Raw genomic sequence first — 17,983 nt, 5'->3', positions numbered from 1 at the left:
CTTATACTACATCTGACCTAAGCACCTACCTGGATGGTGTTGCTTTCCCCAGACTTGACTCGGACACTAGCGCTAGCATAGGTCAGGATATTACTTTGGAGGAGGTTCAGCTGGCCATGACCCAACTTAAACCAGGGAAGACCCTGGGGGGTAGATGGACTCCCCACTGAGTTTTATATGCAGCATTTGAATTTTATTGCCCCTAGACTTCTTTATTTAAACAGTTTTTTTCTACTTGGGTCCTAGCCTTTTTCTATGTCAAAGGCAATGGTGGTACTGGTGCCCAAGCTGGGTAAGAACCCTGAGGACTGCACCTCCATACCGACCAATATCTCTTCTTAATGTTGATGCAAAGATTTTGGCAAAGATGATATTGGCTAATCGTCTATCTAGGGTACTTGAGGATGTGATTTCATGTTGATCAAACTGGGTTTGTGCCTGGGAAGGGCACTGATATCAACCTCCGCCACCTCTTTCTAAAGCTTTCTCTCCCCATGAGGATAGTGGACAAAGTCATAGCCTCTCTCGAAGCCGAAAAGGCATTTGACTCGGTAGAGTGGGACTTTCTCTGGGAGGTGATGTGCAGATTCGGGCTTGGACCCAAATTCCTTTAGTGGCTAAAGATTTACAGCCCCCCTAGAGCCAGGATTCGTACTAACCACAGAGTATCTGTCTCCTTTCTGTCACAGCATAGTACCCGCCAGGGCTGCCCTTTATCCCCTTCCCTCTTTGCCCTAGCTTTGGAGCCTCTGGCAATTCTTCTTCAGCAATCTAGTTCGGTTAAGGGATTGCTGGCGGAAGAGAAGATCACTCTTTATGCTGACGATGCTCTCCTCTACTTGCAGAATGCAGATTCTTCTCTGAAGGCGGCCCTGGACCTGTTTAATAAATTTGGCCACTATTAAGGGATCCGTATCAACTGGGACAAGTCCATGTTATTCCCTCTTGACCCCCAGGTGCAAACTGGTCCCCTGGCCACCCAGTTGGTGTGGGTGTAACAGTTTAGATATTTGGGCATCCAAGTTCGGAGGGAACCAGCTAGTTTTTCTGAGCTTAATCTTTTTCTGATTTTGTCCCAACTTCGTGCAAAGTGTGCAGCGTCGTCATCTGCCATTGAACCAGATGGGATGCATTAATCTCCTGAAAAATGATTTTTCTCCCTAAATTCCTCCTGTTTTTCGCAACTGCCCAACCTGGATGCCCGACTCATTCTTTAAGGACACGGAGCGGTGTATGGGGGACTTCATTTCGGGGGGTACCATTCCTAGATTTGCACCATTCTCAGATTGGCAAAAGCGACTCTAATTCTCCCAGTGCGATGTGGAGGATTGATGCTAACGGACCTTTGGGTCTATTTTTGGGCCTGCCGTCTTGGTTACCGCCCGGTGGTGGTTTATGCAACCCTGGGCAAAAACGCGGCAGCGTGTCTTGAGGCTGCCACCTTGGGCTCCTTTAGGGTACTTGATGTAACGGGGGCATTGAGCATACCCTAACCTGCCATATCCCACTAGGAACACTCTGAATCTTCTAGCCACTGTCCAGACCCAATCAACCCAATAGATGGTCTCCTTTTACTCCGTTGTGGGGTAATCCCAACCTCCCGCATCTTCACTCCATCCGTGACCCTCAACTTTGGGCTAGGTATGGGATTAAGACTTTGCAAGACATTTTTGTAGCATGCACTCTTTTCCATTTGTGGAACTTGGGGCCAAATTTCAATCAGTCCCACAGTTCTGAAACACAACCTTGACCGTATAAATGATATTGACCCTGTTATGTGTACATGCAGGGCCAATCAACAGCAAGCAAAAAGGGTGCCAAAATCAGGTGACGGCTGTAGGGGAAAATAAAGCTCAGGGTTGAATGGAGACGGCCGTCTCCAATGTTTGTCCAGGAGTCATTTTAATGTTCGTCTCAAATGTCTGACTTTTATTAGCACTTTTGTTAAACAGTTTTCTGGGTATGACAAAAGTCCCTCCTAGTCTCCCCACTGTTTTCCTTGTGATCTTTTTGTTCATGTTAATTTTGGACTGATGTTGAAGTTGTTTTTACACAGCTACTCCATTGATGGTTTAAAACAAAATATCCAGTGTGGTTCTAATATCCATTCATATGTGCAGAACATTGCGGCTAAATCTTGCATAGTGGAAGCTGCCTTTTTTTAAAGAAAGATGGTCTGTGCTGCGTTTTGTGCTGCAGTTCATCAAATGAGTCACAGTTGGGGAAAGTGTGTGTGTTTTTTTTTTTTTTTCTACCTCTAAAGATGCTAAATCATCCTCAGGAGCCACTTGGTCCTCCAAGGCAAAGCATCTACATGTACATGCTCTACCCAGGCTCCAACTTCAAAACACAAGTTCAGCCCTTCTTTTTAGGACAAGGCTTTTCAAAAAGGTTGAGTTTTCAAACTCTACTGCCTTACTGATTTCCTATTTCAAATCAACATCTGGCGAGGGACAATCAAATTTGCAAAATGCCCTGAACATCTCATGTCCCAGGCAGTTATTGTACCAGTACTGCCACAGGACAGGTGCAAGGGATTTTACAAAAACATGTTCATTAGACATGTGCAATTCGTTTTATAACAGATTTTGACAAATTAGTTCTGAATTTTTGTATTTCCGAAATTTCGAATTTCTGAATTTTTGGAAATTCAAAATCTCCGAAATTCGGAAATCTGAAATAACTAAATTATAAGTATTGGAATTTCCTTTCAAATGTGTCTGTTAGTGAACGTAACGAATATGAATTTATTCGAAGTAACGAATGCAGTATCTAAACGAATGGAACATAACAATCTAATATTAATAAAAACGTTTTATTATTTCTTCCATTCCATTTGTTTAGATGACATTCTTCATTATTTCGGAAAATTTGTAACTTCAAGCCAAATTTGAAAGGAAATTCCAATACCTATAATTTTAATAGTTATTAGTGATTTCGAATTTTTCAGATTTTTGTTCTTTTAAATTCTACGGATTTTCTTTTTAAATTCTTGATTTTTGGATATTCTAATCCCAAATTTCCAAAAAATTCAAATATTCGAAATGCGAAAATTCAGAATTTGCTAATTCAAATTTCCGAAAAACAAAAACAAAAAAAAAACGAATGAGAAAAGACGAGTAAAGACTCGTAAGATTCCAGGCCAGCGGCCCCAAGTACTATTTCTGCATCTCCATCTCGGCCTGCCAAAAAATATTCAAAGAGGTCCACTAATGCCAGGCCTCCCTGCCTGAGGGGCTCATGCAGGGTACAAAGCCCTATCCTGTGATGGGATTATGGCCATAGAAAGGAACTAAACAGGCTATTTGCGCGCTTGAAATACAAACAGGGGACCCAAATTGGAGAATTACGTAAATAATGCACTGCATGGTATTTTTACGGGATTATTCCTGAAATACTGTTTGCTTTGCGCATTCTTTAGGCTTTAACTGTTGAGTGCCGCATGATTCGCTATTACCATATTGGATTATATTGAGGTGCCCTCACCTGTGGGTTTTTTTTTTTTTTTGTTTTTACTGCTTATTCCACGTAAGAGGCATATTAGTTTGTGGTATACATGTCACCACTCTCTCTCACTGGCCTTGGTGATTTGTTCCTTTGTGAGTTGGTCTTAAATAAAAATATTGTGAAAGAATTTAGATAACAAGATTCTCTCTCATGGACAGAAACTTGCTTTCCAGTGACTTTTGGTAGACCACATCCCAGGAGTGGACAACTGGCAGATTATCTCAGCCACCACTGTTTGGACCAGAGGGAATGATCTCTTCATCAAGATGTATTAAATCTGATATGCCAAAGGTGGGGTCCTCCAGCTACAACACAAGGTTACCTGGGAAGCGCCTAAGCAGTGCAGGGAATTTTACAGGCCGGCCCTGTGAATGGCAAGTTTGCGCATCTAAAAAGGCACCATCAGTGCTGAGAAATATTGGTACGTTTTAGCGCAGCATATGCTCTATCTAGATGAGGACTTTTTTTAATGAAAGCCTTGCATATTTCAGCAAGACCATGCTAAACTGCATACTGCACCTATGACAACAGCAGTGCTTTGTAGTAGAAGAATCTGGATGCTTAACTGGCCTGCCTGCAGTCCAGACCTATCACCAAGTTAAAATATTTGGAGCACTTTGAAAGGGAGAAAGATAACCCAGGACTGAGCAGTTTATAGCGTATATATCGGGAAAGAATGGGGCAATATTGCTCTCCCAAAACTCCAGCAACTGGTCTCAGTTCCCAGACGTTTACAGAGGCGTGTTAAAAGAAGAGGGAGTGCTACACCATAGCAAACATGGCTCTGTCCCAACTTTATTTAGATGTTGCTGCTATTAATTTGAAAATTGTCTTATTTTTTTCTTAAAATGGTACATTTTAACATTACATTTGTTTTTATATTGTTAATAAATTATAGGTTTGAGATTTGCAAGTCATTGCATTCTGTTTTGATGTAGATTTTACACAGCATTCCAACCTTTTTGGAATTGGGGTTGTATTTGCTATGCACATGATTTATAATGTGCTTTACTGCTACAGTGCAGGCTGGCTGCGCAGAATCATGCGTATATACACGTGATTCTGCTTTTTTTGTAGGGGGTGCACTGACTGTGTTGTGATTAGTCACAGCACAAGCCATTCAGCGGGTGCCGGTCAATGAATGGCGAGGAGGAAGACCGGACAGAGCTCTCAGTGGGGACGTGCCGGTTTTTGTTGCTCTGCAAAGCAGGGCATAAAAGCCATCACGTCCGTTAGTGAAATCGCCTCACAGTACACACACTAACACTGATTAGGCACACATTTAACTTTTTGATCACCCCAGATGTTTAACCCCTCCCAGTGTCATTAGTCCAATGTATATTTTTATCACTGATCACTGTATTGGTGTCACTGGTTCCCATAAAGTGTCAGATTGGCCGCCATACTATCGCAGTCCCACTATAAGCCTCTGATCGCCGCCATAACTGGTATAAAAAAAATAAATGCTCATTCCAGTATACTGTATATATCAGTTTGTAGACGCTATAACTGAAACCAATCAATATACACTTATTGGGATTTGTAGCAGAATACATATTGGCCTGTTTCCTCCTTTATAAGGAAATTTACTTTTTTAAAATTGTTTTATTGGATATGTTTTATAGCAGAGAGTAAAAAATATTTTTTCAAAATTTTTGGTCTTTTTTAGTTTCTAGCACAAAAAATAAAAAACCCAGTTGTGATCAAATAGAGAAAATGTGCTTTTTGTGGGGAAAAATAATGTTAATTTGTTTACAGCGTTGCATGACTGGCTATTGTCCGTTAAAGTAACGCAGTGCCGTATTTCAAAAAATCGCCTGGACATGGGGGGGGTAAATCTTCCAGAGGTCAAGTTAAGCACTGCACTAATTTTATTTGTTTTGGGTGTAGTACACTGAAGTGTAGTGTAGTACACTGTAGTGTAGTACACTAAAGCGGTTCTAAATCTGAACTTTTCCACCAACCTGTTTCACAGCTGGTAAACAGGTCTATCTTTTGATTCAGTGGCAAACTGTGGTCTTGCGCCAATATTCCTTTGAGACAGCCTGGTCGTGGTTGTTGGGGGTATGCGGGGAGAGACTTATCAGAATCTGGAACCCCCCTTTATAAATAAAATGTCCCTTTGTTTCTTTTTTTTTCTTTCTTTCCCACAAATAGAACTTTTTTTGGTGGTATTTGATCACCTTTTGCGGTTTAGTTTTTGCGGTATAAACAAAGACTGACAATTTTGAAGAAAAAAAAAAATATATTTTTTTACTTTCTGCTGTAAAACATACCCAATAAAGTTTAGAAATATAAAATATCTTCATCAAATTAGACCAATATGTATTCTGCCATTTAATTTTGATTAAAAAAAAAAATCCCAATAAGCGTATATTGATTGATTTGCGCCAAAGTTATAGCATCTAAGAACTATGGGTTATTTTAATGGACTTTTTATTTGTTTGATTGTTTTTACTAGTAATGACTGTGATTAGCCATTTTTTTTCTTTTTGCGGGGCTGCGACATTGTGACGGACAAATCTAACACCAAGCGCTGTCACTGTATAAATAACACTGGCAGGGAGGGGGGTTAACATCAGGAGCGATCAAAGGGTTAGGTGTACTCCTAGGGACTGCTTTATAACTGGGGGAGTGGATGCACTGGAGTTAGAGATTTGTGTTTCCTCTTAGCAGATGCATAAGATCTCCCTTTCCCTCCCTCACAGAACATCGGTCTGCCTTGTTTACATAGGCAGACCGCCGTTCTGCCTTTCCTCCGACTGTTCGTTGGGTCCTGGTGGCCATCACAGCTGCCGGACCCGCTGATTGGCTCCCGTTGTGTGCGATCGGAGCGGGGCGCGCCTCAGATCGCAAGCACAAAATCATATACAGGTACGTGATTTTGTGCACTCGGGCCGTCCTGCCGCAGTTTATATGCGGTGGGCGGTCTGGAATCTGTTAAAAATAAAAAACATCACATGTATTTAAGTATACACAGCCTTTGCCATGACACTCAAAATTGAGCTCCGGTGCATGATGTTTCTACAACTTGATTGGAGTCCACCTGTGGTAAATTCAGTTGATTGGACATGATTTGGAAAGGCACACACCGGTCTAAGGTCCCACAATTATCAGTGCATGTCAGAGCACAAACCAAGCCATGAAGTCCAAGGAATTGCTATAGACTCCCGAGACAGGATTGCATCGAGGCACATATCTGGGGAAGGGTACAGAAACCTTTCTGCACCATTGAAGGTCCCATTGAGCATAGTGGCCTCCATCATCCGTTCAGTGCTAATGAGAATGGCAGAAATCTTCTTAAATAGTGTTTAAAACACCCGATGTGATCGCTCGCCATCCACACTAAAATGATTAACCACATATATTGGCTGGTCAGGTTATAACCCAGCTATTATGCTTTGTAAATAAATCTCCAAAGGGTGAACTCTCCAAGGTATTGGCTCCTTATCTCCTGCAATCATAGACTCTCATGTAGGTCAGAGCTACACATAAAGTGAAACAAATGCAGGAAGGTTTCCATGGCATAATAATGTTTTTAAAAGGCTTTATTAACAGAAAGTGAAAACCATTCACATAATGAAAGGGTCACCCTGACCGTGTATACAGTAGAGCTGCATGGTTAACCGTTACAAAATATGAATCGCGAGAACGATTTTTTTAATAAAAACATCTTTGCCATTCTAAAGCTTCCCTCGAAGTCACTTTACATATTTTATGTATACTGTGATTCTTTACTTGCCAAATATGCTGCAGAAAGCTCCCTCCACTGAGTTGGGCTGCAACTATTTTAACTGTGGGCAGCTGAAGCTACTGCCTGTTCACTTCCTGGATTTACAGACACCGAGGCACACCTCCAGCTTTGCAGCTCTAATTGGCCCTCTTATGACTCATCCCCCCCTCTGTTCCTGGCAAACTCTCACGTGAGTGAGCTGTGCATGATGTCATAAGCCTAGGCTTTTTGCCAGACAAGAAACAGGAAGTGGGCTGTCTAAAGTATTTACTGGCAGAAGAAAAAGGTTTTTCTATCCAAAGTTAAAACAACAAGGGCAGAGGATTTAAAGCGGTTGTATACCTGCACAGAATTATTATTATTAATTTTTATTTTTTTTAAACAAAAAAACCTGTAAAGCAAAGGCATAATGAGCTAGTATGCAGCACATACTAGCTCATTATGAAATACTCACCTTAGAATGAGGCGTCGGCATCTGATCCCGGTCCACGCCGAGGTAGCTGACATTTTGCCCTCAGCGTTTCTTCTGGGTTCGAGGCTCTGGTGCTGTGAGTGGCCGGAGCCACAATTTACATCACTCCTGCATGCGCACGGGAGTTGTCTTCCTGGGAAGGACCTGCAGCTTCTGCCGGACCTTCAGCCTGGCCTTCACAGCGCATTCGCCACTGATGTCAGCGGCTGCATGCAAAGTGAATATCTCCTAAACCATACAGGTTTAGGAGATATTCATTTTACCTACAGGTAAGCCTTATTATAGGCTTACCTGTAGGTAAAAAAAAAAAAAGGGGGGTATACAACCACTTTAATAGATGGAAAGATGGAAAAAAAATGACTTAAGTTCCGCTTTAATACAGCATTCCGCCAATACCGTGTAACATGTGCAGAGCCTTCTCTGCTTAGAGCTATCAAAAAAAAAAAACTCAGCCACGATAAAGAGAAACTATGTATGTCTTGGTTCTTTTAGATCAAAGGGATGAACTTTGGTCTGTAAATGAGGTCAGTTTAACTACTTAGAGGAGGTCCAGCCCCCCCCCACGAATAACTAGGTCAGTATCTGCAAATACTGCAGCTGCCGACATTTAATATATGGATACTTGCCTGTTGAGGGAGCCCGCAATGTTGGGACCCCAGCTGATCTTTGGATTGGCTGTCGGGTGCAGCTGCCGCCATTCCTGGTAAGGGAACCTGGCAGTGAAGCCTTCTGGTTCCCTACTGCGCATTACTATAAAAATATCTATCTATCTATCTATCTATCTATTTTTTTTTTTTTTTTATTTTATATATAAATATATATATTTTTTTTTAGCAGAGACCCTAGAGCAGTGGTTCTCAACTCCTGTCCTCGGGACCCACTAACAGGCCAGGTTTGCAGGATAACTGAAATACATCACAGGTGATATCATTTGCTGCTCAGTGATTGCAGTAGTCTAGTCTGCATCTCCCCAAGGTAATATTTAAATTCTGGCCTGTTAGTGGGTCCTGAGGACCGGAGTTGAGAACCACTGCCCTAGAGAATAAAATGGAGATCGTTGCAATATTTTAGATCACACTATTTGCACAGGGGTCTTTCAAAAGCAATTTTTTAGTAAAAAATACATAGATTAACTTAACAAACTAAACAGTAAAGTTAGCCCATTTTTTTGTATAATGTGAAAGATGATGTTATGCCGTGAGAATCGTGATCTTTATTCTAAGCAAAAAAAATCATGATTGTCATTTTATACAAAATCGTACAGCTCTAGTATACAGGCTCTTGTAATTTTGTCGATTGTCTCCGGCTGCGAGTACGATCAAACCAAGCGTGGTGATGTCTGTGTCCTAGCCCGCCGTAAGTGTTTCGTCATTCAACGTCCCCACTGAGCTCCTTTATATATTCTTTATTGGGTATATTTAGGTGTGATTGCACATAGAGCACTGTATACAATTTTTATAGAATTTCTATATAATTATATTGTTGGCACTGGGATATTGAGCTTGGGATTATAGGATAGCACCGCTTGCTATTCCTTTTCATTTATGTTGTAGGGGCAATACCTATTCATTAGTGGCAGCTGTTCGTTTTAATCCTCTCCCTTTAGTGACACTCCCCAAAACATCGTTTGGCTCTGGTATAGCATTTTTTGTATACATTTGCAACCGGTGACTCATCCTTGCCTTGCTGGCAGCAGGGATAAGTCACAGTAGTAAACGCGCATTAAAAACATCAAGTCTTACTGCAGCGGCACTACAAATTCGGAGCACAATTGCACTGCACTAGTGTGAACCTAGCCTTAAAGATTCTCTCGACACATACTGTAGATCAGAATATTAGCTGAAAGACTGGAGGAGAGCTTGACCTGGAAGTTTTTACTGGGATAGCAGGATGGTGGATATTGAGATGTGGAAACTTCCACTTTAAGCACTCACCCCTTTACATGCCACATTTGGCATGTAATTTTTTTTGGGGGGGACGGGACGGGTACTCCCACTTCCGCTCTCGTCGCCTAGGTGACTCTCCCTCCTCTCCCCCTCCCTCCCCAGAAGATTGCTTGGCCACTGTGAAGGTACAGTGCGCACCTGGCTGTGAAGCTGCAAGCTGTCACAGCCAGGTGCCCACACTTGCAATGCCGACGCAGAGGAGAGGAAGAGGAGCAAGGCTTTGGGCGGCCGCATCGCTGAACCGTGGGACAGGTGAGTGTGCTACACTTTCTGTAGCTGCTGACTTAAAAACGACTGAAACACCGCTTTTCAGCTGAATACCATTCTTGCATGATATTGGAATGCTTTTAAGTATGGTACACTTATAGAAAAATAAATACAAGGCAGTTAAATTTGTAACTAAAGTTTTTCTAATTATTTTATTTTTTAACCCTTACAGGTGAAACCCTCTCTTGATGAGGCCTTTGTTATTCAGGAGCAAAATGTGGCCTTGAACTTCATAGGTTCCAGGGGTGCGAAGCCTGGTGTCACAAAAGAAAAAAGAATCAAATATGCAAAAGAAGTTCTTCAAAAAGAAATGCTTCCTCACGTTGGTGTCAGTGACTTTTGTGAGACTAAAAAAGCCTACTTTTTGGGGTATTGTTTGATTAATTTTATTAGTGAGCATTGCAGTTCTATAGCAGTCATTTTAAATATTCTGGTATGAAAGTTGTCCACTATACTGTACATGAGATTGTTTGGTACAGCCTGCCATATGAAGTTTATTACCATAGCGGATGCCCTCAGGCTAAGTGTTCTCATCGATCACATACATTTTACCGGTTTGCAATATGTTGACAAAATTAATAGATTTCCCTCTGAAGCGATTTGTATCATTTTTCGCACAAGGTTAAAATCAGCATTTTTGTAAATAAATATACTTAACCAATTGCGGACCGCCCACCGTACACTTACTGCGGCAGGGTGCCCGCTCTGCGCCAGATCGCGTACCTAATATGTGACCTGACATGTCCGGGTCTGGGGCACCCCAGTGCGGCGCCGGTGACGCACTGTGATTCTATACAATGGGAGCCCAACAGCGGGTAACATGGACTCTCTGTCCGCCGGCAGCCACCGATTACACAGGGCACAGGCAGAATGACAATCTGCCTATGTAAACAAGACAGCTTGTCGTCCCGTCAGAATGTAAAGCACAGATTCTGCTAAGCAGGTAAACACAACCTAGGCACACAGTTAACCTATTTATCACCCCCTGATGTTAACTCTTTGTCAGCCAGTGACTGTGCATATTTTTTTGTGCATATTTTTTTTAGCACTGATCACTGTATTGATGTCACTGGTCCCCAAAAAGTGTCATGTGTTTTTTTTTTTTTTGTCCGCAGGAATATCGCAGTCCCGCTATAAATTGCTGATCGCCGCCAATTCTATTAAAATTAATAAAGGGTATGCATCATAACACACACTGAAATTTACACCTCTTAAGGTCATACACCAGGGGTCAGCAACCTTTTTCCACTTAAGGACCGGATTTAATGTATGTGAATGCATGTAGGGCTGCATTCACCTACTAATAAATGAAGATGAGAATCTAGACCCCTTTACATTACACAGCCCCTGTACCTCTGGACCCCTTTACATTACACAGCCCCTCCTACGCATTACACAGCCCCAACCCCCCCCCCTCCCCATGTTATGCTTTGAAATTGCGCACACTCTTGGAATAGCTTCATAGCTTCAAACTACGGTACTTAAAAATCTCCATAGGCGACGCTTTAAATTTTATCAGTTTAGGGTTAGGGGAGGTCTAGTGCTAGAACTATTGCTCTCGCTTTAACGATTGTGGCCATACCTTGCCTGTGTGGTTTGAACACATTTGCTGTCGCGACTTACGTATGCGTTCACTTTTGCGCATGAGCACGAAGGGATGGGATGCTTTAACCACTTAAGGACCGAGTCTCTTTTTGACACTTGTTTACAAGTTAAAATCATTTTGTTTGCTAGAAAATTACTTAGAACCTTCAAACATTTTATATATTTTTTTCTAACATCCTAGAGAATAAAATGGCGGTCGTTACAATACTTTGTCACACCGTATTTGCGCACCGGTCTTACAAGCGCACTTTTTTTCGGGGGAAAAAAAATGCACATTGGTGAATTAAAAAATAAGACAACAGTTAAGTTGGCCCAGTTTTTTTTTTCATATTGTGAAAGATAATGTTACACCAAGTAAATTTGATACCCAACATGTCGCGCTTCAAAATTGCACCCGCTTGTGGAATGGCGACAAACTTTTACCCTTAAAAATCTCCATAGGCGAGGTTTAAAAATTTCTACAGGTTACCAGTTTTGAGTTAGAGGGGGTCTAGGGCTAGAATTATTGCTCTCGCTCCAACGATCGCGGCGATACCTCACATGTGTGGTTTGAACACCGTTTTCATATGTGGGCGATCCTCACGTATGCGTTCGCTTCTGCACGTGAGCGCTTTAAAAAATGTATTTTTTTTCTTTTACTTTTTATTTTTTGAGACCGACTTTTAAAAAAAAAAAAAGTTTGGGTCACTTTTATTTCTATTACAAGGAATGTAAACATCCCTTGTAATAGAAAAAAAGTCCCTTGGACACAGCCAGTCACAGATCGCTGAAAAAGGCCAATCATAGCGGCTGTTTTCAGCGCGATAGGCGGTGCCAATGAGAGATGATTTCCTATGTAAACATAGGAGATCATCTCTCATCGCCGGCTCTTCCTCCTCACACAGAGACAGCGTGTGAGGAGGGACAGCGAACCGCTGCAGCGATAAGTAAAAAAAAAAAAAACGAAAAACTGCCATCTGTCCCCAGTGCCATCTGTCATCGGTGCCACGTATTGGTGCCATCTGTCATCAGTGCCATCTGTCAATGTCACGTGTCATCAGTGCCTCGTCAGTGTCACGTGTCATCAGTGCCTCGTCAGTGTCACGTGTCATCAGTGCCTCGTCAGTGTCACGTGTCATCAGTGCCTCGTCAGTGTCACGTGTCATCAGTGCCTCGTCAGTGTCACGTGTCATCAGTGCCACGTCAGTGTCACGTGTCATTGTCCTGGTGCGCCAGGGCCTTCAAAAGTGTAATAGGTAGTCAACAAGTTAGAGGTGTAATTTATGCTCCTAGAACACCTGATGGCGCTCCCTGCATGTTAGGCCTCTCTATGTGGCCAGGCTGTGAAAAAGTCCCACACATGTGGTATTGTAATGCTCAGGAGGAGTAGCAGAATTTATTTGGGGTTATTTGTGGTCTATACATGCCATGTGAGAGAAATAACCTATTACAATGACAATTTTGTGGGGGAAAAAAAACAAAAAAAAAATCTTCATTTTGCAAAGAACTGTGAGAAAAAAATGACAGCATCAAAAAGCTCACCATGCATCTTACCAAATACCTTGGAATGTCTACTTTCAAAAAAGGGGTCATTTGGGGGGTATTTGTACTTTCCTGGCTTGTTCGGGTCGCAAGAAATGAGGCCACCAGTACATCAGATGTGATCCTTTTTTTATGATTTGCACCATAGTTTGTAGACTCTCTAACTTTCACAAAGACCAAATAATATCCACTAATTTGGGTTATTTTTACCGAAAATATGTAGCAGTATAAATAGTGGCCAAAATTTATGAAGAAAAATTAATAATTTGCAAAATATCACAGAAACGAAGAAAAATGCGTATTTTTTTTCAAAATTTTCAGGCTTTTTTCATTTAAAGCGCAAAAAATAAACCCAGAGTACCATCAAATACCACCAAAAGAAAGCTCTATTTGTATGAAAAAAGGACAAACAATTCATTTGGGTACAGTATTACATGACTGATTGTAATTGTCATTCAAAGTGTGAGAGCGCTGAAAGCTGAAAATTGGTCTGGGCAGGAGGGGGGTTTAAGTGCCCAGTTGTCAAGTGGTTAAATATGAGATCTGGGGTCAAAAATACCTCAGATCTCATATTTACACTAACATGCAATAAAAAGTCACTTGAAAAAAGGAAAAAAAAGAATTCTTCCTTTAAGAGCTATGGGCGGAAGTGACGTTTTGAAGTCGCTTCCGCCCTCCCATGCTACGGAGCCGAGTGGGGGCTATCTTCCCCTTACTCGGCAGCCAGGCATCCATGGGAAAGGATGCGATAGTCTTCGCTATCGTCAAGCCTGGTAAGCGGCAGAGACGACCGGGGTGGGGGGTGGGCACCTCTCCCGCCACCGATAAAAGTGAACTTGCAGCGAATCCGCTGTGGAGACCACTTTTATCCTAAAGAGAAACGCACAGCGTTCCCAAAAATACCGGGGTTTATGGCAGTGGGTACATCGTTTGGCGTGAAGTGGTTACATTTTTGTTTTCTTCATTTCATTTTATTTTTACACTGTCCCTTTTTAATAAATTCTGATCACTTTTATTGCTGTCAGAAGTTAAGTAAACAGGCAGTGACAGGTACTCCATGATATTTTGTGGAGGGATCTGGGGACCCCAAATCCCTCCTTTTGCACTTAAAAGCATTCAAAACGCCAAGTTTGGCTGTTTTAAATGCTGTTATTTTTTTAAAATGTGGTGCCTTTGTCTTTAAACCGGAAGTGATGACATGATTTCAGGTTACTAGATTTAAGATCCGATCAAAGCCGATTCCAGCTGTGTGTATGTAATTATTGGTATCTGGAGGAGAATTTATAGTTGTTCTAATACCATTTTTTTGTTTTGGTCCGAGATCTTTGAGCTGCTGTAAGTCCAACACCCTAGAATTTCTAACTATTTTCTGGAAGAGGCCCTGTAGGATAAATTGTTAGCAATTGCAATTTGTCACATATTTGGGTAACTGTTTATCAAATCTATATATCTTAAAGATAAAGACCATGGGTTATATGCCGCTACCTTCAGATTATTGGAAAAAGGCAAAACCTTCCTTGGGTCCACCACACCTCCCTCTACTGTCCCAATATAACCCTGCTCACTCCATGGGGCTCCATTTTTTTTTTTGCTTGGTGATCTTCGGTAACATCTTTCTCCCTGAGAATAATTTTTTACTTTTCCTACTTTTTTACCTGATTTAATTACGTCATTCAAGGCTCATTAGCAGTTTTCAGATCTGTGACTTTTGAGCACTCCTTAAAAACAATTCCTGAACCCTGGGGTCGCAGGGCTGGCATGTAATGTCTGCTTAAGGCACTGGATCCTGTGTTTAGTGCTCATCTTGGCACAGGGTGAAACAAGTGTAGTTGCTGCAGGATGCTATGCAGGTCCAGGGTCTATTCCTGTGGTAACCAGGTATGTCCATGGGTGAAACCTGGACCCTGAAAGGCACCAGCATAGTGGTTCTGGTTTCCCTGTACCCCCGTTTTCATATACTGGTTCCTGGCTTTCATGTCTTGATTGCTCTATAGTATATAATACATCATCATTCTACAAGAGATACCACAGTGCCATGTACACAAGCAGCTATAAGGGCACAGGTTAATGGGTTTTTTGTCTTAGTCTTTTTTCTTTAACGGCATTGTCTCATCACTATTCAGCGTAGTAGTTTACTTTGGTATAACGTTTACCTATTCAAAATTGCTGGTTATTTTCCACCTTCCAACTGAAGTTCCTTTCTGGCTACTGATGTAGTGCTTTTAGGAATCACAGCTGTGCATTCGTGGGCACCCTTTTCTGCAAACATAAGTTGATCATTTGCCACACCACCTGTTACCAAACTCTAAAAAGAAACGGCCATTGCAAACTGGTTACTGCAACTCCTTCATACTGAAAGTGCTGAATGCCCTTAATCCACTTCCATTCCATGAGTACGCTGCAGGAGAAGTGCCTCCCTTAGCAGTGGAGGATTACAAGCTCTTGGGAGCGGGAACACACAGGACAGAGAACAGTGAGTCCTTGCATGCTCAGAGTAAATTTTAAATTTGTCTCAAGTTACCAATGGTTCCCTTGCTTCAGAGAAAGGTCTGACACCAACACTGCTACATCATCATAACTTCTGCTCTAATACACCGCTCCTTTTGAGCAGGACCACTGCCTAAATTCTCTTTCAGGTTTCTCATAAACCGTTGGTTGCTAGGCAGATGTTGGTCTCTGCTGTCACTCCTGCAGTGAGGTGTTTTTTTTGGTAACAATTTGGGGTCTAGTGGTTTTGTTTTTTCCTGTGGGCTTTTTTCCCCCTGCTTTATCTCCACCATCCTGTAGTGATATATAATAGTGGGTAGATAATTAGTAGTTATTATAATGATGATGTAAGTACTCTTCCGCAGCAACCCAATTCTTCCAGAGAGATTTACTTTATTGACTTCCAACACAGAACAAAGTCCACAGATGACAAAAATCCAACAGAGTAAATATAATTTAGAGTCCCATTTTTCCTAGATATGTGCCTTCATAGTCACACACAGACAGAGACTAAACTATAGACTGAACGCCATGTTATATTCACTAGACACTGAATGGCTGAGCAATTTGATTGGCTGTTTTTTATTTAGGCCTTTGATATGCTTCTGCCTTTCAGACAGACAATGACCCCTAGCCATGAACAGCTGCAGCCATAAACTGCCCTAAAAGTCCCCTTTGATATGTGTAATCAGATTAACAGATACCAACGTGGCCTGTTTCACTCACCCCTTCCTGGCCTGGTCAATCTTGTACTGTATGTGTGTGTGTGTGTATATATGTGTGTATATATGTATATGTGTGTGTGTATATATGTATATGTGTGTGTGTATATATATGTATTCCCACATAAATCTACCAACATATTACAACATAGAACCGACCCAAGTGGGGGTATAACTACTAGAACTGACCCATAAATCAAGCAACAAACATATCATTACGATTTGAGGTACTGGATGCTTTACAATGGCTCATATAAAATATATAGTTGAAACTGGTTACATCTCTCTTCATCAGCCTCTAAAATATCCCCATGAAACAGTTATTAGATAATATACATTTTAGACTATGACTTGAAAAGGATTTGGTAAACGTCAGTGGCCCATATAGCTGTTAGGCCTTATTAAATCACATCAAGATCTTGAATATTGCGCAAAGACGAGCTGATGTCACAGTCCATTCTTCAGTCTGACTTCCTCACATCTCTCACCATCTCACTGAAAGTAAACTTGGTATGCTGTGGGAGCTCCAATCCACATAAGTCCAGGATTCTCTCATCTCCAGGCTCAAGCTTCTTTTTATTTTTAAAGATGCTTTTACACAAACATTCTACATACTCTTTATAGCAAGAAGAACCATCAATGTACCAGCGCTCACTTTCAAGGTCAAAAGGTTTGGATACGGCAGTAAAAACTCTGTGCTGCAAACTATTTCGTTGCACTTAACATTCATGAGCTTAAAGCTGTAATTACAACACATCCCAGTGAAGCTTTTGGCAGTGCCCCATTTACCTGAAAGTAGCGGTATACAACCAATTGGGCTTTTTTCTTTTTGGTCAGAGAATAGGCGCAGGAACTCAACCATACCACCCTGCTTGTGGGAGAAGTGCATGACGCATCAAATGATAGGTAAATTGCACAGTGGAAGGGTGTTGGGCATTGTTAAATACCAGGAGTGTGTTACACACAGTGTGCATGGTTCAGGAGTGTGCCATATACAGTGTCCAGGGGTGCGCTGCACACAGGGTACAGGGGTGCGCTACACACTGGGTAAACTATTTCTATCTCACCCCAACCTCTCCAGTACATTGCACTATATACTCATATATGTTGCGGCTTTCAAGTGGTTTACTGGGGTTATGACTATCGGCTATAACACCGCAATTTTTTTTTCTTTTAGCTGGCTAGTCTGTTTCTCATAAAAGCGATCAAAGCAGCTGATTAGCCACTGGATTGCGTTTTAGAAGCAGCAGGATGGGTCAACTCCCACCACTCGCCGGTGTTTCCTGGGCTTATTGTTCTTATTGGCAAGCCCAGGAAACGATCCGGCGGTTCGCGTCGCTGGTCAGAGAGGTGAACAGAGACCAGATTATCTGATTACCTCTGTGACCTAGCAGGACTGGAGTGATGTCATGATGTCCCTTTTGGTCTAGGGCAGAAGTAAACTTTTTTATTTTTTTATTTTTGATTTATTTTTTTTTTGGACTTTTGCTTTTAAAGGTAGAGGGCAAACCCCAGATTTCTCCATAAATAGGACCTGTCATCCCTTATTTCTATTACAAGGGATGTTTATATTTCTTGTAATGGGAATAAAAGTGATTAAAAAAAATAAAAAAGGTTAGCGACCGTGTAAAAAAATAAATTTAAAGCGCCCCCATCCCTACGTGCTCGCACACAGAAGCAAACGCATTTGTAAGCCGCTCACGCATATGTAAACAGTGTTTAC

At 41.7% G+C, this 17,983-nt stretch overlaps 1 protein-coding gene across 1 annotated transcript in view; it reads left to right on the top strand.

The window, feature by feature from the left end:
* Positions 1-17,983, top strand: part of POLR2B (RNA polymerase II subunit B) — a 575,272-nt gene that overhangs the window by 115,183 nt on the left and 442,106 nt on the right. Inside the window, exon 8 of the mRNA XM_073594755.1 lies at positions 10,098-10,294. Within this exon, the coding sequence (XP_073450856.1) occupies positions 10,098-10,294 (197 nt within the window). The remainder of the gene's footprint in view (positions 1-10,097; positions 10,295-17,983) is intronic.

Source organism: Aquarana catesbeiana, linkage group LG01 (genome assembly GCF_042186555.1).
Source record: "Aquarana catesbeiana isolate 2022-GZ linkage group LG01, ASM4218655v1, whole genome shotgun sequence".
In the NCBI taxonomy this organism is placed as follows: domain Eukaryota; kingdom Metazoa; phylum Chordata; class Amphibia; order Anura; family Ranidae; genus Aquarana; species Aquarana catesbeiana.
The sequence above is the reverse complement of the archived record's forward strand: the minus strand, read 5'-3'. Positions and strand labels throughout refer to the sequence as shown.